The 20,734-nt window shown below is 41.5% G+C and overlaps 1 protein-coding gene across 5 annotated transcripts in view; it reads left to right on the forward strand.

The window, feature by feature from the left end:
• ANKS1A (ankyrin repeat and sterile alpha motif domain containing 1A) overlaps positions 1-20,734 on the forward strand; it is a 188,147-nt gene that overhangs the window by 60,641 nt on the left and 106,772 nt on the right. For 3 of the 5 annotated variants that reach the window (XM_069488649.1, XM_069488648.1, XM_069488652.1), the window contains exons 2-3: positions 12,740-12,820; positions 14,603-14,759. In XM_069488649.1, the coding sequence (XP_069344750.1) occupies positions 12,740-12,820; positions 14,603-14,759 (238 nt within the window). Of the gene's footprint in view, positions 1-12,739; positions 12,821-14,602; positions 14,760-16,689; positions 16,753-20,734 lie in introns of all 5 variants that reach the window. The other 2 variants (XM_069488647.1, XM_069488650.1) reach the window with 1 other exon arrangement.

Here is a 20,734-nt window from a genome sequence, read left to right on the forward strand (position 1 = left end):
TCGGAGTCCTTTAGGGCAGGGACTTGGTCTTACTCATTGTAAGATGCATAGAATAGCACAGTGGCTTTCCCCTTCTTCCCTCTTTCCACAGTGCCAGGTGCTGTGTGCTTGCTGCTTGGGAAGGTGGCAAAAGACAGGCACGGTCCCTGCTGTCACGGAGCATGCACTTTAACAACTGTATGTTTTGCTCAGTGAGTGAATACATTGAACGATTTATACTTAGAATCAGAATTTTGAGCTCTGGAGACCGTTTTCATGTAGTTCAGCAGTTCTGTGCCTTCTTTGCAGTTATGAAACAAAACGGTGAATGCTCAAGTGTTCAGAAGCCATAAGGTAAGTTGAATCAAATAAGACAAGGGCCCCCAAAATAATGGTGCAAATCATTGGGAAAGTATGGCTTGTAAAACTACGGTATACATGTTCGTCTTCATGAACACACATTAATTACAGCAGAGAACTCCTGTAGTGGTATTCACTTCATACTCCTCAGGTTGTCATGTCCACATCCATATTGGAATGACGGTTTCACTCCGTACTCTTTTACGCACTGTTCACCTTCCACCTTCCTGTTGCAGGTGTTGGTAGGGAGGCAATACCTCACGTGCCTAGGATAGCAGGAGTAGCAGTCGTTAGAGCGAACGTACAAGGAGGTGTGAGACAGTCCCCCTCTCAAGGAACCTGCTGATTTGTGTGTGTGTGTGTGATATCGTGTGTGTCCGTGCAAATTGCTGACAAGAAACAAAAGGGCTGAGAACAGCATGGCGAGAAGAGCAACACCAGTATGATATAACCAGTATATTTATCCTGAAGATAATTGTCCTTGGCAGGACAGAGGGAGGAACTCCTTGCTGGCTTGGTGGAATAAGGAGGCTATTCTCCTAGTTTCTTGTGTGAATTGTGTCACACACGTGGTCAAAGTGGGCCATTACCTTTCCTGCTTGTGTCTTTCTCTCCTGTGAGGGAGTAAACTTTTCAAAGTCACTGCTTTTCATCACATGCTTGAAACACAAAAGCACATGGCCACAAAACCCCCAGGTTGCCAGAATTACACATTTCATAGTTGACAAAGGCTCATCCAACCCATCCTGTAGCGTCAGAATCCTTTCTGGATCATTCCCACCAGGAAGGCCTTTTATGCACTCCTGGTGCCCTTCTGGAAAAGCAACCATTTCCAGTTGTTTCCTCCTTATTTCTGATTATCAGGCTTCCGCTATTATTTCTTTATTTTTATTTTTTTTTTGAGACAGAGTCTCACTCTGTTGCCCTGGCTAGAGTGCCGTGGCATCAGCCTAGCTCACAGCAACCTCAAACTCCTGGGCTCAAGCAATCCTACTGCCTCAGCCTCCTGAGTAGCTGGGACTACAGGCATGCGCCACTATGCCCAGCTAATTTTTTCTATATATATTTTTAGTTGTCCAGATCATTTCTTTCTATTTTTAGTAGAGACGGGGTCTCACTCTTGCTCAGGCTGGTCTCGAACTCCTGACCTTGAGCGATCCTCCCGCCTCGGCCTCCCAGAGTGCTTAGGCTTACAGGCTGGCCTGTACTGTTCATTAATTGCCTCTCTTACAGGTTTTCTCAGTTTTCTATGTCCAACTTACTTTCTTCCCAAACCACAACCATGCTTTTAAATCCCTATTCTTTTTTTATATCCTAGGCAGATATAGAGTTGATCTTGTCAGTTTCACTTTCTCCTGCTGCCATACATCCCCGGGTTCCCTGTGTTCGACAGATGCGGCCAGGCCTGGTCATTCTCGAGGCCTCTGCAGGGCAGGTTCTCTCGCCGTTTCCTGGAGACCCATCTTCCTCTTTCTTGGTTTGCTCATTTGTTCGGTAGAGCACATCCTCCAGTCATCTCCTGATTAAAGGGTGTGTGGGAGGTAAAATTTGAGACCCCACGTGTCTTTATTCTCTTTTTATACTCAGCTGATAATCTGTCTGCTGTAGAATTGTAGGTTGGAAATCATTTCACCTCAGAATTTTGAAAGGATTACTCTTTTGTCTTACAGCTCCAGAGATGCTATTGAACATTCTGATGCCACTTAGTTCTTTGTATACAAGCTGGTTTTTCACTCTGGAACTATGTTTTCTTATCCCATGTCTTCTAAAATTTCACAATGGAACTTGGGGTGGGTCTTTCTAATAATTTTTTATTATTCTTTGCACTGAGCACAGGATAGACTCTTTTAACTGGAAGTTCAAGGAAAATTTCTTATTTTTTTGATGATTTTTTTCCCCTCCTTTTTCTCTCTTCTCTCTGGAACTCTCACTCTTCTAATTTTCTTATCTTTCCTATTTCCCGTGTCTATCTTTGGTTCTACTTTCTGATTTATTCAACTGTATCTTCTGGCTCATTATTTGTATTTTTATTTCTATTATTAATTTGAATTTCTAAGAACTTTTCACTGATCTTGTTTTTTCTTATCCTGTTCTTATGTGATAATAGGTTTTTAATTTTGATGTTTTATTTGGCCTGATGTCTCTGTTTCTTTGAGTCATTTCTTTCTGTTTGTTTTGTGCTCTTTCATGTTTAGGGCTTTTTTCAAATATCTGGTGATCCTTGGTTGTCATTTGTATTTAAGCATGAGACACTAAAAAGCTGATTGGATGTTTTGTAGAGAGGTGGAAAGAGCTTTCCAGAGATGGGCTTTACGTAATATGAGTTATGGAGCAGGAACCCTTCCTACCCACCCCACCCCCCATATTATTGGAGAATCCCCCAGAGTCAGCATCTGTTGAACTTGGTTTCTCCAGGAAAGAATCTTGAAACTTTCTGTTTGGGAGTGGGGGGGCCTGCCAGCATTCTGGAAGCCAAAGGAGTCAGGGGGCTGGGATCTTGTCCTTCAAGACACAGATTCATTCAAGGCCTCTGTTTTCAGTACAAGGCCTCTCCCTGCCTTCTGTTGTTCCTCATGTCCCCAAGGCTAGAGCCTGTCTGATTCTTTACAGATAAATCTACCTTCTCCTGCCTGGGTGGAGGAGTAATTATCTCTTGGCTGTGACAGCAGACCTGGTGGTCTGACACTTCATTATACAAAATTTGTATCAAGCCCTGGCTTTTAGCCCCTCCTCATCCCTGACCGCCTCTGCCACCTGGTGCCTGTAATCCCTGCGCTTTACCGAGGGTGCGTGTGTGAATTGGCATCCCCTTTCCTGGATGCAGAAATTTACTGTTCTCAGCTCTGCTAACTTATATACTTTTTATCTTTCAAAAAAGGTTGACATTTTATGTTATCTTCTCACCTGTTCCTTTTGCCCTTTTTGTTTGATTTTACTCTTGTTTTAATGGTGTTAAGGGGGGAGGAGAAATCAAGTGTGTGCTAGATTTTCCCAGGTAACTCTTTGACCCTGGTGGGGGTTTGGTATCTGATTGTTTCATGTCGGTAAGTTTTGTCTTTCTCTAAAGGTTGCAAGCTCCTTTGAGAGTGGGGATGATTTCATAGGCTCCTTGCATCTCTCCTTTTACCCTTAACTGTTAAGTATGTGAAAGGCATTTTAGTAGGGATATGTCAAATTCATTTGAGTAAGATGAAGTCTTTTTTAAATTAGACTGATTTGGGGCAATGTTTTTGTGTGTTGGGAAACTGCCAGCCCTTCCTGAGGTTCAGAGATAAATCTGACTTTGCAAGGATAACCAAAAGAGGAAAACAGCGAAGGCCCTTGGCAGAAAAAGGCTGATGAGACAAACTCCTATTTAGACCTTATGATTTAATGAAGAATTGTTGGAGAGCTGCCCAGGACCTCCCCTGCCCCTCAAGTTCATTTCCATTGCTCCCTTTTCACAGAGTCTGCAGCCAGGAGGCCCTTTCTGACTTGGTGCTTGCTCTGAGAGGCTTTGACCTCCTGAGAACTAATGCAGGAGGAGACCCACAGAGCTGCCAGTTGTTTTCTCTCAACCTTCAATGTCAAGGGCCTGGAGAAACTGGAAGAAACATATACTAGAAGTCAAATGTGGGACTTTATTTCAGTTCTTATTTAATTAGCTCTATGATGATCAGCAAGTCATTTGAACTTTAGTTTTCTTACCTGTAAAATGGAAATAACAGTATCTATTTTCCTACTCTATAATATAGTTGTAAGAGTGAAATGTGGGTAACGTGTAAACATTTGAATATTGTCATTTTAAACAATTTAGTTTATCACCGTGGTGTTCTGGACCCTCATATCAAGGGTCCTACTGACCCTACTGACTGGACATCTACATACGGGAGTCAAAATTCATTTCAGTCTCACAAATCCAAAACAAAATTCCCTCTCCCTCCCGTCTCTTCTCCCCTACTTCGTGCTACCACAATCACAAAACAAAGCAACCCTGGTTTTCCTTCTGAATTTACTCCCACTGTCCACTGAATTGCCTAGTTGAAACACCCCCCAGTACATCCTTTCCTGCATAAATAGTTACCAGATCTCATCTTTTTTATTGAATCTGTCCTTTTTTTCTCTATCCTCCTTACCACTGCCATCATGAGGTACTCATTTCATGCCTGAATTGTTAATTTCCAGCTGGGTGGATCTAGTCACACACTTCTAATCTATCATCTACACAACTGTTCAGCATAATGATTTAAAAAATTTCTGGACTGGGTGTGGTCACTCACACCTGTAATCCCAGCACTTTGGGAGGCTGACGCAAAGGATCACTTGAGGCCAGAGGTTTAAGGCCAGCATGGGCAACATAGCGAGACCCCGTTTCTACAAAAAATAAAAAAAATTAGTTGGGTATGGTGGTGTGTGCACCTGTAGTCCCAGCTACTCCAGAGGTTGAGGCAGGAGGATCGCTTGAGCCCAGGAGTTTGAGGTTGCTGTGAGCTAGGCTGATGCCACTGCACTCCAGCCTGGGTGACAGAGCGAGACCCTGTCTCAACAAACAAAAAATTTCTGAAATATGTCAGGCTGTCACAACAGTATGGTGAATAACAAATTGACCATCTGAATGCCCACCTCCCAGCCCTCAACAGAAGGATTTTTCTAAAACATAACATCTGATCATTCCCTGCTTGAAACTTTTCAGTAGCAGACAGGACCCTTCCTGATCTGGCCCTGCCTGCCTCTTCGATCTTGCCTTCCCCATTCTTCCACTTGCATGCTCCAGCCACTCACAGTTGCTTGTAGCTGCCCCACTTTGCTGAGACTACTCAGGGGACGTTGAATTTAGATGTTGCCTCTGTGTTTCTCCTGCCTGGCTGATTCTTCCTGCACTTAAAGGCTCAGCTCAAGTGTCTCCTCTTCTGTAAAGCCTCCCTATTCCCATTTCCCCTTGGCCTACTTTATGTACTTCCTTCCCAGAATGTCTCACACTGTGTAGTATTGTCATTTGTTTACTTCTCTGACTTCCCCACTCGGCTCAAGGGTGGGGACTATCTAGCACCCTGGCTTAAACATTTATTGACTTGAACTGGATTGGACACTCTTCTGGCCCATTGAGATGGCATTACTTGTCTGTGTAATGTAAGCAATAAAGTGGCAGGACAACCACGTGGCGCACCTTTACTGCCAGCAAAGAGCCACTTTACGGTATCGTTTGGTCCAGAAATCTGATCCTACAGAGTAGTCACACATGAAAGTGGGCTGGGCATAGTGCCTGCCACGTATAAATATACAGCAAGGTTTTTTGTTTGGTTTTTTTTTATGAGACACAGTCTTAGTCACCTGGGCTAGAGTACAGTGGTGTCATCATAGCTCACTGCAGCTTTAAACTGCTGTGCTCAAGTGATCCTCTTGCCTCAGCCTCCTTACAGGTAGGATTCAAAGGCCACAGGTTGGCTGAGCATGGTGGCTCACGCCTGTAATCCCAGAGGTTTCAGAGGCCGAGGCAGGAGGATCACTTGAGACCAGGAGTTTGAGGCCAGGAGTTTGAGACCAGCCTAGGCAAAACTGCCAGACCCTATCTCTATAAAAAATTTTAAAAATTAGCCAGATGTGGTGGCACACGCCTATAGTCTCACCTACTTGGAAGGCTGAGGGAGGAAGATTGCTTGAGCCCAGGATTTCAAGGCTGCAGTGAGCTATGATAATGCCACTGGACTCCAGCCTGTGCTACAGAGCAAGACCTTGTCTCTAAAGCAAAAACAAAGGTCCTCATCAGTCATATGTCATATTCTTCCTTGCCTTCTATAGTATCTTTAGATGCCATCTCAAAACATAGGTGCCTCTGAGGCACAGAGAGACAGGCTTGCTGTGCTTCAGCACACAGAATGTTGAAGCAATTGAGCTGTTTTTGACATACCATAGACTTCTCAACTCTAATTTTGTTAAACTGGCTCAAGCTTCTAGAAGTTTCCATGAATGATTTAAGTCCTGGGAAGCCCATCAAGTAGAATTTACAGATGCAGGGATGGTGGTTTGGAGAATTAAGTGAATTGTCCAAGGTCAAAAACTGACAAAGTGGCAGAGGCAAAGTTTTGAAGTCAGCTTGCTAACTGCCCAGCCCACATTCTTAACCTGTTATAGGCTTTATAGTTTCACAACGCACCCTTGCTGTGTCTGCTCTGAGACCCATTGAGAGGGTTTGTTCTGCAAGTCAAGGGTGGCCATTGCATTTCGGCACAGTCTGTACAGGTTACATTTTATTTAGGAACCTCCTGGACTGTGTTTTTAATTTTTTTCCTGGTTCTTTTGGTACATTATATTTTACTTTTGATTGTTGGTGAGCAGCCTTTTGGTGCTTATTGTTTTAGAAAAACCTAATAGGACAGCTCTGATAGGGAGGAAGACCTAGATGGTAAATAGCTCTTTTCTTGAGCTGCCAGAAAGGAAGAAACTTGGGTGGAGGGGATGTTACTACCATCCTGTCTGAAGCTAAAATTCCAGACAGGGAGATTATAGTTCTCCATTTTCATTAGGTTTTGTTTAATATATTCCCTAGTCCTTAAATTTCTAGATGGGCCTTTGGAGGAGATGGTAGGTAGAGGGAAAGGGTGGGGAGGGGAAGGCTTTAGTGGTTGGAAATGTTACATCTTTCTGTAGGAAGGTCCCTGTCTTTTTTCCTTATCTTTTAAAATTGTTTTGAGGGAGTTTTAGTCCTGGCATAGGATATCCAAACTTAATCACCTTTAAACCAGACTCATGGAGGTAAAAGAAAATAATGAAGGGCTTGCTCAATCCTTCCTTTAATCAAAGGTTGTTTAGATCTTAGTTTCAGGATTACTTTGGGACCTGGACTGAGATGGCTGAGAGATACTGGAGTCTAATGGAGTAATAAATCGATTGCCAATAGGCCTGTACTCTTAGCTGCTTTACCCAATTGGTATGTCCTCTTGCTCAGCTCCTGTTGGTTTATTCTAGTCATCTACTGAATTTTGCACAGCTTTGTATTATTGCAGATTTACTTCATGTTGTCATTCCAGCTATATCACAAAGTTTTGGCCAAATACCAAGAGCTCCATAAATAGAAGTTTTGGATCTGCCACTGATTTGGTATGTGATTTGGAGCAAGTGATTGGTTTTTAGATTCTTAGTGTCACCTGTTTTATAATAAAGTGATGATCTGTTGTCTTGTGTGGCAATTTGAAAGTAAGTGTGAAAACTGTATCTCCTAGATTTTCCAGATACATTTCACTTTGCACCATTCTGATCCATCGTCAGGCCCAGTAGTATAATTTTTGGTTTCGAAAATGAGGTCAGGGTGCAGTAGTTCACGCCTATAATCCCAGCACTTTGGAAGGCCAAGGTGGGAGGATCACTTGAGCCCAGGATTTCAAGACCAGCCTGGGTGACATAGCAAGACTCCATCTCTATAAAAAATAAAATTAGCCAAGTGTGATGGTACATGCCTGCAGTCCCAGCTACTTGGGACTTGAGCCCAGGAGTTTGAAGCTGCACTGAGCTATGATGACACCACTGTACTCTAGCCTGGGGTGGCAGAGCAAGACCCCGTCTCTTAAAAAAAAGAAAAGAAAAGAAAATGAAGTCATTGTACAAGTGTGACAAAGAGATAGAATTGCTGTTAGTTCCTTCTCTGGAAAGTGCTATAGGAGTCCAGGCTTACTGGAGGGTGGGCTGTCCGATGTGCCTCAGGCTCATCACCTTTCTCTTCACCAGCCTTAGTTGATATCAAAGCACGTATATCCTATTTTTTAAAATTTTTTAAATTGAGAAGTAAAAATTGTATTAATTTATGTTTTGAAATATTTATACATTGTAGAATGGCTGAATAGAGCTAATTAACATATGTATTACATCACATGTCTTTTTTGTATGTGTGTCTTTTTTTTAAAACCTATTAGCGGCCCGGCGCGGTGGCTCACGCCTGTAATCCTAGCACTCTGGGAGGCCGAGGTGGGCGGATCGTTTGAGCTCAGGAGTTCGAGACCAGCCTGAGCAAGAGCGAGACCCCACCTCTACTAAAAATAGAAAGAAATTATATGGACAGCTAAAAATATATATAGAAAAAATTAGCCGGGCATGGTGGCGCATGCCTGTAGTCCCAGCTACTTGGGAGGCTGAGGCAGGAGGATCGCTTGAGCTCAGGAGTTTGAGGTTGCTGTGAGCTAGGCTGACGCCACGGCACTCACTCTAGCCTGGGCAACAGAGTGAGACTCTGTCTCAAAAAAAAAAATAAATAAATAAAAAAAATAAAAAAAAAACCTATTAGCAATTTTCAAGAATACGGTATATTGTTATTAACTATAGTAACCATGTTGTACAATAGAGGTCTTGAACTTCTTCTTCCTCCTATCTAACTGAACATCTCCCCCGCCCCAAACCCTGGTAACTACCATTCTACTCTCTGCTTCTGTGAGTTCAACATTTTTAGATTCTACATATAAGAGAGATCATATGGTATTTGTCTTTCTGTGCCTGTCTTATTTCACGGAACTTAATGTCCTCTAGGTTCATATTATTACAAATGACAGGATTTCCCTCTGTTTGAAGGCTGTTATTCCATTGTATATATATACACCATACTTTCTTTATTCCTTCATTCACTGACAGACACTGAGGGTGATTCCATATCAAGGCCATCATGAGCAGTGCTCTAACATGGGAGTGCAGATTCCTCTTTGACATACGGATTTAATTCCCTTTGGATAAACCCCATAGTGGGATTGCTAGAGTATGTTGTAGTTCTACTTTTGATTTTTTGAGGAACTTCCATGCTGTTTTCCATAATGGCTGAACTAATTTGTGTTTTTGCTCACAGTATGAAAGGGGTCCCTTTTCTCCACATCCTTGCCAACACCTATCTTTCATCTTTTATTGTGGTTTTAACTTGCATATTCTTGATGATTAGTGATAGTAAGCATCTTTTTGCATTCCTTTTGTCCATCTATGGGTCTTATTTTGAGAAATGTCTGTTCAGGTCCTTTGCCCATTTATTTATTTATTTAATTTTTAAATTTTTTAAATTTTAGAGACAGGGTCTCTCTGTGTTGCCCAGAGTGGAATGCGGTGGTGCAATCATAGCTCATTGCAATTTCAAACACCTGGGCTCAAGTGATCCTCCTGCCTTGGTTTCCCGAATAGCTGGGATTACAGGCCACCATACTCAGCTTCTATTTTTCTTACTTAAAGTTTATCTTAAATTTGGTTTTTTGTTGTTGTTGTTTGAGACATGGTCTTGCTCTGTTGCCGTGACTACAGTACAGTGGTGTCATCGTAGCTCACTGCATCCTGAAATTCCTGGGCTCAAGTGATCCTCTTGCCTCAGCCTCCTAAGTAGCTGGGACTAGAGACACGCACCACCACACCCAGCTAATTTTTAAATTTTTTGTAGAGACGGGGTCTTGCTATTGCCCAGGCTGGTCTTGGACTCCTGGGCTTCAGCAATCCTCCTGCCTCAGCCTCCCAAAGGGCTAGGTAGAATTACAGGCATGAGCCACCACACCTGGCCTATCTTAAGATTTTAAACATAATTATCTACACACTCATTAAAGTCACCCATATACAACTGTTTATTACTGACATTTTGATGTATTTTTTTGGTCTTTTTTCCCCTATGCATAGATTATTCCCCCCTTTCCTTTAAAAATTATTATTATAAAAGCACTACATGAACAGATTGTCATTGTAAGTGTTTTAAACAGTGTGGTAGAATACAGAGCACTACTAGAAATTTTCTCTTCACCATTCTGCAGTGTCCTCCAACACACACATTTCCTGCCCCAAAGGTAACGATTGTCAACACCTGGTGAGTGCTCTTCCAGTCACCATCCCTGTACAGGGGTGTGTGTGTATATGTACGTTTATAAAAAGGGGCTCATATTCTCTGTATTATACAATGACTTCTTTTTTCACTTTGCTGTAACACAGTATGTCTTTGAAAATATTTCCATGTAAGGACGTATAGGTCTAACTTTTTCTTTCCTTGCTTATTGTTGTTAATGGTTATGTAGTATTTCATTTTATGGGTAAATCTAATATTTTGTGGCTTGCCTATTGATAGACATTAAGTTTTAAGTTTTTTACTCTTATGGTGAAGCAGTCCTGTCCAAGCATATGTCTTTGTGCACATGTACCAGTATTTCTGTTGGATAGTTGCCTGGAAGTGGAATTGCTGGCGCAAAGTGAATGCTATTTTTGGTTCTGATAGATGGTGCCAAACTGTCTTCCCAAAGGAATTCACCAGTTTAAACTCTTACCATTGGTGTTTAAAAGGGCTTGTTTTCCTGATCTTTACAAACATTTGATAATGTCATTATTTTCATTTTTGTCAGTCTGACAAATGAAAGGTGGTATGTGTCTTAATTTGTATTCTTCTAGATTGTGTCTCTGTAGATCTTTCCTTGTCTGCTTTCTACCTTTTAGTAATTCTTCAACATTGCCAGTTACTTGATGACATCTTTTTTATTTTCTTGGGGTGAATCTATATGTTTCTCTATCTAATATCTAATATCTATCTGTTGGTGTAAAGTGGGGTATCTTTTCTGTCACTTCATAGAACTTTAGGCAGGAGATAGAGTAAACTTGTGCCCTCAATCCACTATCCTGATAAATTTCTCCCATAGATCCTTTCTGACCCATAACTATACAGTATTTATAATTTTTTTTTTTTTTTTTATTTGAGACAGAGTCTCGCTCTGTTGCCCAGGCTAGAGTGAGTGCCGTGGCGTCAGCCTAGCTCACAGCAACCTCAAACTCCTGGGCTCAAGCAATCCTGCCTCAGCCTCCCAAGTAGCTGGGACTACAGGCATTTGCCACCATGCCCGGCTAATTTTTTCTATATATATTTTTAGCTGTCCATATAATTTCTTTCTGTTTTTAGTAGAGATGGGGTCTCGCTCTTGCTCAGGCTGGTCTCGAACTCCTGAGCTCAAACGATCCGCCCACCTCGGCCTCCCAGAGTGCTAGGATTACAGGCGTGAGCCACCGCCCGGCCCTTATAATTTTGTTTCATTTTTCTCCATAATGTTATACTCTGTTTTCCGTCTTATTACATAGCAGTGTAACTGGCATATGATATTCTACGCTGTGTCCAGACTGTAGTTATCACAGTAATTTCCCTATTGATGGCTATTGCCAAAATTTTATTGTTATAAATAATACTGCTTTCAACGTCTGAGCATAAAGAGTTTGGGCCCAGATGGTTTTATTGGTGATTCTTTATAGTATTAGTGCTCTATGTCAATGCATTCTGAATATAGAAATGAGTAAACAGCTGCCCATCTGATCTTTAACCCAAACCTAACATTGAAACCACACAATTACAATAGCATAAAAAGCAAAACCATTAGACCAGCTTCAGTTATGAGTATAGATGTGAAAATACTGAGTAATATATTCTCAAGTAGATACTCTGAAGGAGAATTTACCAACGGGGCCATAATGGATAATGACCAAATAAAGTTTACTCCCAGAATAAAAGAATGGCTCAATATTAAGAAACCTATTGATAATAAGATATTAGGTCATAAAATGTGAAAAACTGTGATTATCTCCATAGTTGCAGAAAATGCACTTAAATTAACTATGTCTAATAACACTTTTGGAAAAAGAATAGGATACTTCCTTTACATGTTACAGAGTATCTACCTCAAACCATTATACTTGTTCTCATTAGAAGCAGGGACAAACAGGGTTACCCTCTGCTACTTAATATTATTTTAGAAGCTCTGGCTGATGCAGTAAGGTGTGAAACAGAAACAAGAATTAAGGCTTTGAGGATTAAATAAGGCCATATTTGACTTCCCTAGTATGGTATTTCTGAGTTAAAGACAGTCAAATTATAGACTCTGATTTTTTTAAATTACTAATAAGACATATTTACAAAGGAAAGACAGAGTTGTCTCTTGCATCTTCAAGCACGTGTCCTGGTGTGTCTTAAATCCTGATCCTTGCTGACTGAATCATCTAGACTATCTGCTCGGTACTGAGGTCTCTCTCAAGCCTTCAGTCACCAGCATAGGGTGGGTGCTCAGTACCTGTGACTGGCCGAGTGGTTTGATTCTATGATATTTTTGATGACCTTTCAATGAGCTATTTTTGCAATCCTGGGGGTACTCAGAAGTATGAGTCCTAGGCTGAGTGAATAATGACGTTACAGATGAGAAGGGTATAGAAGAACAGGCTCTACAATGATGGCACAGTTGTCTTGACACTTGACTCGTTCAGCAGACCCCGTGTACCCTCAGCGCTGTGCTGTTCTGCAATGCGTAGCTGCTGTCCTTTATCAGGAGTCACTCGGAAGTAACCAGTTTGGTTAAACACCACACAGAAATCTTTTCAAAGTAGCTAGCTGTCTCTAACATTGGTTTGTGACTTCAGTCTGTGAAATCTCTCTTTTTTTTTTCCGCCCTGATAGCATGTGGAGAGGTCCAAACGTGAACTGTGTTGACAGCACTGGCTACACACCCCTGCACCATGCTGCTCTGAATGGCCATAAGTAAGTACTGCTGTGCTGCGCTCCGGCCCCGCCCTGCAGAAGCAGGCCCTTGGGTTCTCTCGTTCACTTCCTGTAAAGGTTTGCTAAGCAGTGGCACCGAGAACAGAGAAAAACAAACCTAAATTCAGTCCCTCCAGAATTCCTGAGTCTCTCTCCAGTGTATAATTTAAACATCCTTCCCCACCCCACCTTTAGCCAAAGGTTAAGTTTTAGCTTTTCTTTTGCTTGTTCTTTTCCCCTTTAGAATGTTCCAGTGCCACACGATGAAGTAAGTATGAAGATCAAATCTGGGGCAGCCAGAACATAAAGGGGCTGGAATCTATTAGGTAACTCACCCCTAGATAAACTGAAAATAGACTGAGTAGTCATGAGAAACTTGTCTTCTTTTAAAGTAGTTATTTATTTCCTCTGTCTTCTTGCCTACCATTCTTTCCTCATAAAATTAGCCCTGTAGACAAGAGCCATTTTTAAAAATGGGAAAAAAATACATAAAATGGCCCATGTAATTATCTTAAGTATAGAGAGGTTATTAGGAATTGGGTGGGATTTGTGTGGAAATTTTCTGGAGAAGGTGTGCGTTGGAGTTGAGAGCAGGCATAGGCCTACATCCCTGGGGTCTGCCCTTCCAGGGGCTCGGTAAAGGGTAAAGGGCGGGCGTGGAGCACAGTGAGTGGCTTTGCCAGGATGTTGAAGAAGGAAAACCAGAGTGTAACCAAATAGAGGGTGTTAAAGAAAACAAAGTACGATAGGAGATAAGCAGTAGGAGTTTTGTTTTTACAAGGAGGGATTATTTGAACCATTTTAGATTTTTCTGAGCAAGGAGCAGGGCCCTTGCCACCTTGCTGTGTTGCTTGTCCAATATTTGGCCCGGCCTGATTGACTCCAACATGCCAAAAAGAGGCAGAGGTTGTTTTCTTCAACCTTAAACTTTCCTAACATACATTGAATGTATCATCAAGTTTCTATAGCCATCTTAGATAAAGCTAAAAAGAAATCTGTAGCGACCTCTCCTCACTTAAATAGTGGGGTAACCTGAATTAAAGTGAATCTTGAACTTAAATGACCGTGGTTTGTCAGCCAAGTTCATCTCCAGATCTGTCTTTATTTACAGTGGAGAGTTTCTTTGACCCCATGTGCACAGGGATAATTATATACTTAAGTCTGTTAAATTAGAAGTATCACCAAGAAGAAATCCAAGTCCTTCTTTCTGGTGGCATCAGATGATACCGTGTGTGTCTGGCTTATATTTGCACACAACTTTTATTCTGCTTTGCCTCTCTGCTTTCTGCTCCCACGTCTCCAAATGCTCTGAAGAATGTGGTGAATGATGATATTTGTCTTGTGTGACTACTTTTATGCAAATTCTATCCCTGAATGCAGTTTAAACGACACAAAAAAGGAAACATTGCAAGGTTTCAACTAGGAGTCCAGACATTTTCAAAGTTGAGGAAAACAGATTATCAAGAAAGTCTAAACAGGGAGGTGATGAGTCAGCGTAGCATGGCTCAAGATGGTTCTTTCCTGCAGATCATATTGGGCAGGAAAAAAAAAAAAGATGGTTCAGCGTCCTATCAGCAAAAAAGATGGTTCAGCGTCCTATCAGCAGCTGTACAAGTAGCTCATGGAATAAAAGGAACAGCTTGGGCTATGCGCTCAGGTGGAGACAGGGGAGCCAAATGAGATAGTATCTGTAAAAGGGCTTTGTGCTATACAAATGTGAAGAGCTGTTAGCAAGAGACACTTAGGAGTTCCGCAAACTCATGATTGATTTTTGCCTTCTAGGGATGTGGTTGAAGTTCTTCTGAGGAACGACGCGCTGACCAACGTGGCTGACTCTAAAGGCTGTTATCCTCTGCATCTGGCAGCCTGGAAAGGAGATGCCCAGATAGTGCGGTTGCTCATCCATCAAGGGCCTTCACACACCAGAGTCAACGAACAGGTCGGAAGGAAGGGAGGTTTTTCTCCCTCCATTCAGCTGCAGCCAGACCTGGCAGCCCTATCACTATCTCAGTCCAATAGCTGAAATCTCAGGGAACCGGCTCTTCCATACCGTAACTGTGACTCTCCTCTTTCCAGTTTTACTCCCCTTAGTGTTTTGGGGACAAGTAATACTGCAAGGATGCATTTTATATGCATTTGACTCATGCAGACTTGGAATAGCACTATAATAAAAATAGACGTCTATAGAAGGCCCTTTGTATGTGCTTATCAAGCCATATCAAACCCAAGGATATGAAGGGCTAACTGTACTCACTTTATGTGCAAAATTTTAAATAATGCGAATCCTTTAAAATTGCATAGTCAGTTTCAAACTTGTGGGCTTAATTAATTGTAAATTGTGCTCATGCCATCGACATGGCCATGCAGCTTTCCCTGTGTTTGTCCGCACTGTGAGAACCATGCTGTTTTACATACATCAGAACTTGCAGAAGCGGAAGTACGCACGCTAGTGCTGAGAAATGAACTCACAGATCAGAAACACGTGAGTGGAGGTCAGAGGTGATTCTGTGAAATGAAAATCATTTCCACGATGTCCTCTGATGTTAATTTAAGAGTGAACATGCTTTGAAAAAGCAGAGATAATTGTTAGAAAATCAAAAAGGCAGCATTTGGGCAAAAATAACCTTATAATGGCCATGGATTTAGGTACCCTGAGAATGATCCTTCTCTTCTTCACATTTATTCCCTTGAGAAAATTATACTTGAACTGTGCAGGTTTTAGACAAGCCTCTTATAACTCCCTGTCATTTGGGTTGGAGGTCCTGTGCCAGTGTGAGAGGAGATGGGCTTTCCTCACCTGACAAGCCATTCTTTTTCCTCTCTGCTCTGAACCAAAGCAGGTACTTTTCTCAGTTGCTTGGTTGAGGGAGATGCTGGTCTTTCTCAGTAAGCTTAGGACTATTTTCCTAAGGACTTTGCCAAGAGGAGATTGTTAAGTTACCTGTAGGGTTAGGTCAAGGTTTTTCTTCAAAAAATAGGAAATCATCCTGGCGAGTCCATCTGTCAACAAGAGCCATGCAGTTCTCATTGAACTGTTAAGAGCATGACTTTGATTCTGAGAAGGACAGCTTCATTCTGAGGTGTGAGAAAATTAAAGTAGTGCTCCCAAATCTCTCCATTGGGAGATTGTGTGTACATAGCTGTTAATCAGCTTCCCTTCTCCCTTTTGGGCTGTATTTTCTGGGTAGGTGAGCAATAGGCATTTAAGATCATCAATGAGGATATTTGTTTATAACATTTGGGAATGAAAATTGTCTCTTTAGAACCTAAATGCAATTTTACTCCTCCTGGCTAAAGTGGTCATTTCTCTTCTCTGGAGGAAATATATAATGAAATTTGCTTGTAACTAATAGTCTTCAATGTTGAAAAAAACTGGTCACCCATTAAAGTCCTTCTCATTTAAGAAATTTTCAGCAACCATTTCTAATCCTGTCTTTGTTCACTTTTGCCTTGGAACACAGCTGCTTGGAGTTTTGAGCCACTTGAGTGTGCTAGCTTAACCTGCTCACAGCTGCCACCTGCCTGGAGTATCTGTTGATAGGTGGGACACCAGCCCAGTGCCTTGAGCATCCGGTGGGCAGGGGCTGGGCAAGATGTCTGCAGTAGCTTGAAGAACTTAATAGATCTAAGTAGTGGTTATGACATTGATTTATTTAAAAACAATGAGCGTGGTTCCAGTTGGATGCTTGCATTAAAGGGGGGTAATGAGTGAGGTGCCCTGGAGCTTGTCTTCCCCATTAACTTCCCTTGGAGGCATCCAGCAGGCAGATCCAAGCTGTTCTAGTGTCGGACCCCCACGGGGCTGTGTATTGCTTTGATATATTTTATCCATTTTATCGTCACATTTTCTTTTCCTCTCCTTTTTGTAGAATGCTCTTGAGATCAAAGAATTCAAAAAGTACGGCCCCTTTGACCCTTATATCAATGCCAAGGTGTGTACTTTGCTGCCAGGATTTCTCTGCATCATTTCTCCAAGCTGCGCCTCCTCTTTGGCCCTCTCTGGCTTCCACTCTCGTCCACTCAGGCTCTCCTCATCACCCTAACTCTTGCCTGCATCAGCCCATCTGCTTTTGGCTTGTCTGGGAATGGGAAAATGCAGCTGCAGTGGGTTTTGATTTTATTTTTAAAACCCATACTAATTTGGGAAAGGTTGGGTGCTTTTTCTGGAATATCTGAAGTGGCAGGAATGAGGAAGTAGAAGGGACCGTATTATATGCTTAAATTACTATTACGATTTTTAAAATCATTTAAATTTTTAAAAACACAGTTAAAAGGTGTCAAACACATTAGCTTACTTTTTAATAAGCACAGAAAAAAATGATCAAATTGTGCTTCCTGGAAAGTTTACTTTATGTCATTTGAAATTGAATCTGATTTTCTTTCAGGTTTCAATAGCTAATGGTGGCGATATGGGGGAAAGGAAATGGGTGACTCCATTTTATTCTTGTAAAAACTGTTGCTTGCCTCTCCCCTCTTTTTCTGGAGTTTGTGTGTTCCTGCCTGAGGCTTTAAAGCTGCAGTCCAGTGTCTCCAAGCTGTTAGCATCTCTCTCTGCTTGATCACTCTTGGCCCACGCAGGGCTCTGAAGTGGGAGATGGTGTTGCAGGAGCAGGCAGGGCACTTGCCTTGAGCCTCCCTCCCTGTGACACGGGGACAAGTGTGGTCTGATAGGCCTGGGGATGTCTGTCCCTCAGGCCCTCACCACTTCAGAGCAGCAAAGCCTGTGCATTGGGTGGCGGTGTTTCCTCAGTGCTCTCACCTGCTTTTCTAGCTGGGAGATTTTACTCTGAGGAAGCTTGCTTTTTGGCAATAATCTGAAGTTTGCTTGAGACAGTGCATTATCCACATTAGCTGCCTTTTACATGCTCTAAATATAGCTGCCTCAGGAAAGGGAAACATACAGCACTTCTCTGTGTTTCCAAACCCAAGGCAGATACTTCGTGCTTTTCTTTGAGAAATATTGATTTAGCAAACAAAGCTCCCTGTGGGCTGGGCCTTGGCGGCCCTTTAGATTTTCTTCAGCTGTTGGGCCATGATAGTGGAGAAGCAGTTTGGCCTGAGGTGGTGGAACACTTCAGCTCTGCTTCGGCCCACTCTGTAAATTCTGTTTTCTAAGCTTCCAGATAGGAAGACACTCTTACTTAGTTGTCTTTTTTTTTGTGGGAGGTGAGTAGAGCGTTGGAGCGGAAAACGCACAGGTTACAGGCTTTCACGTCAGACCTGAGTGAGACTTCTGGGCTGACACTTACTGATTTTGTTCCCTTAAGTGAGTTACTTGATTTCTCTGAGCCTCAGTCTCCTCTGCTGTAAAATAGGGTACCACCATCTACCTTGCTGGATTGTTTTGGAGTTTAAATAAGATAATGTACATAAAGTAAAACTATCTGGTAACTAGCAATATTTGAGATTCCTAATTCTTTAAAGTGTATATAATGTATTTCTGAAAAGGCATTTTGGAATCCCTTGTTACTGGGAGATGATGCTTAATGAAACATTGCTGAATTAGTCTATATAGGGTTTCCTTTTGTGGGGAGGGACCTTAAAGTGATTATTTTCCCACTCAGTTAACTTATAAAGCTTTGATTAAAGTATAAGACTTTGAGTTTGTTTGTTTCCTTCTTGAGACAGAGTCTCGCTTGGTCACCCTTGGTAGGGTGTAGTGGTGTCCCTTATAGCTAATTACAACCTCAAACTCCTGGGCTCAAACGATCCTCCTACGTCAGCCCCACCCCCACCCCGAATAGCTGGGACTACAGACACACGCCATCACGCCAGGCTAAATTTTTCTATTTTTGATAGAGACAGAGTTTCACTCTTGCTCAGGCGGGTCTTGAACTCCTGACCTCAAGTGATCCTCCCACCTCAGCCTCCCAGAGTGCTGTGTGAGCCACCATTCCTGGCCAAGACTTTGGTTCTTGAAAGTACATTCTTCTATCTTTTAATTTTGCACACATAAAAGCAAATGAAATATAGTAAGAATATTCTGTCTTTGGAAATTCTGCCCTTTGCCTTTTTCCCTATACCCTGAAAGGCCAAATGATGCAAACTATGTTCAGGGATAAAGCTAGATTCTGAGAATGCAACCCTTCTTGAACTCATTCAAATATAACCTTCCTAGGTTTTGTCCTGACTTAGTGGATTTTCATTGGTCTGGGTATGTCTAGAAATTGTTTTTGATAAAGTGCTTTTGAGTGATAAGTCCCGTCAGGCAGCTGTAAAGATTAAGATGTCTTTTTTTGGAAGTATAGGTGGTTTTCATGAGCTTTGATGTTCCTCTTCGACATTTGGGACATTTCATTTTTCAACAAGTCAATGTGAACCAGCCAAATGTAAGTCATCCTTAGCTAAGGTAAAACTATGAAAATTGTTCATTTTCCCCCTTTTAAAACAATTTTAACTTAGTATGAATATCATAAAATGAGCAACGGTCAAATTACTATTGGGGAAGATCTATTTTTTTTTTACACTTAAAAATAATTCAGTCTTATAGCTGGAAGGGACTTAGAGTTTTATCTAGATTAATTGTCTCCAAATGCAGTCAGCTTGTCTGGTTTCATCAGAATCACCTGGCAAGCTTTTAAAAAACTTTATTTTGAAAAAATTTCCATCTTAAAAAAAGTTGTAAGAATAGTACAGCGAACTGCAGTATACTCTACTTGTTAACATTTTGCTACATTTGGTTTTTCTCTTTGTGTGTGTGTGTGTGTGTGTGTGTGTGTGTAAAATTGTAGCTGATGAACTAATTGAGATTAAGTCACAGACATTTTAACTCTTTAACCCTAATTATTTCAATTTAGTATTAACCTAAATCTCCTAAGAATAAGAACATTCACTTATGAAAACCACAATACAATTATTAAAGCTAGAAAATTCAACCTTTTTTTTTTTTTTGAGATACTATCTTGCTCTGTCACCCTGGCTGGAGTGCAGTGGCATCATCACAGCTCACTGCAGTCTCAAACTCTTGGGCTCAAGCTATCTTCCTGCCTCAGCCTCCCGAGCAGCTGAGACTACAGACATACACCACCACGTCTGGCTAAATTTTTCTAATTTTAGTAGAGATGACATCTCGCTCTTGCTCAGGCTGGTCTTGAACTCCTGACCTCAAGCCATCCACCCACCTCAGCCTCCCAGAGTGCTAGGATTATAGGCGTGACCCACCTTGCACAGCTAGAAAATTCAACATTGATACAATATTGTTATATAGAATCCATGTTCAAATTTTACCAATTGTCTCAAAAATGTTTTTTAGAGCATTTTTTTTTTTTTCTGGTCCAAGATCCAATCCAGGATCATACATAATGTGGAAGAGTTTCCTCAGCCTTTCTTAGTCTTTCATGACATTGACATTTTTAAGAGCATATAGGCTCGTTGTTTTGTAGACTGTCCGTTAGTTTAGCTTTGTCTAACATTTGCTCAGGTTATACATTTTTGGCAGGAATGCCACAGAAGTGATGTTATGTCCTTCGTAGTGCATCAGATCACAACGTGCTGATGTCACTTTGTCTCATTCTTGATGATGAAATGAAGCTGGTTTGAGAGCCACTGATCTAGGCCAGCTTTCCACCCAGAGCAGGAATATTTTTCCTCTATTGACCAAAAGATGGGCCATTTATTCCTTATTTTATTCATTTGTTTGTTTTTCCTAATAACAAAACTCATTACCCCTTGGTAGCCTGTTTTTGGATTCCATTGATTTTCAGTTTCTTAAGTTTGGTTGACATCTGTTCCTAAACCTTCCATTTTTTGGTCAGAGTTCTGCTTTCCAGAGCATTATAGAGTAAGTCTAACTCTTCTTTCACATAATGGATTCAGTTCTCATGTTTCTCCTATGTTATCTCAATCTCAGTAGACCCAGTTTTTCCTTTCTTTCCAATTATGATATGGTAGAACCTATACCTTTGTTGCTGTCGA

This window comes from Eulemur rufifrons, chromosome 15, assembly GCF_041146395.1.
Source record: "Eulemur rufifrons isolate Redbay chromosome 15, OSU_ERuf_1, whole genome shotgun sequence".
NCBI classification, from domain to species: domain Eukaryota; kingdom Metazoa; phylum Chordata; class Mammalia; order Primates; family Lemuridae; genus Eulemur; species Eulemur rufifrons.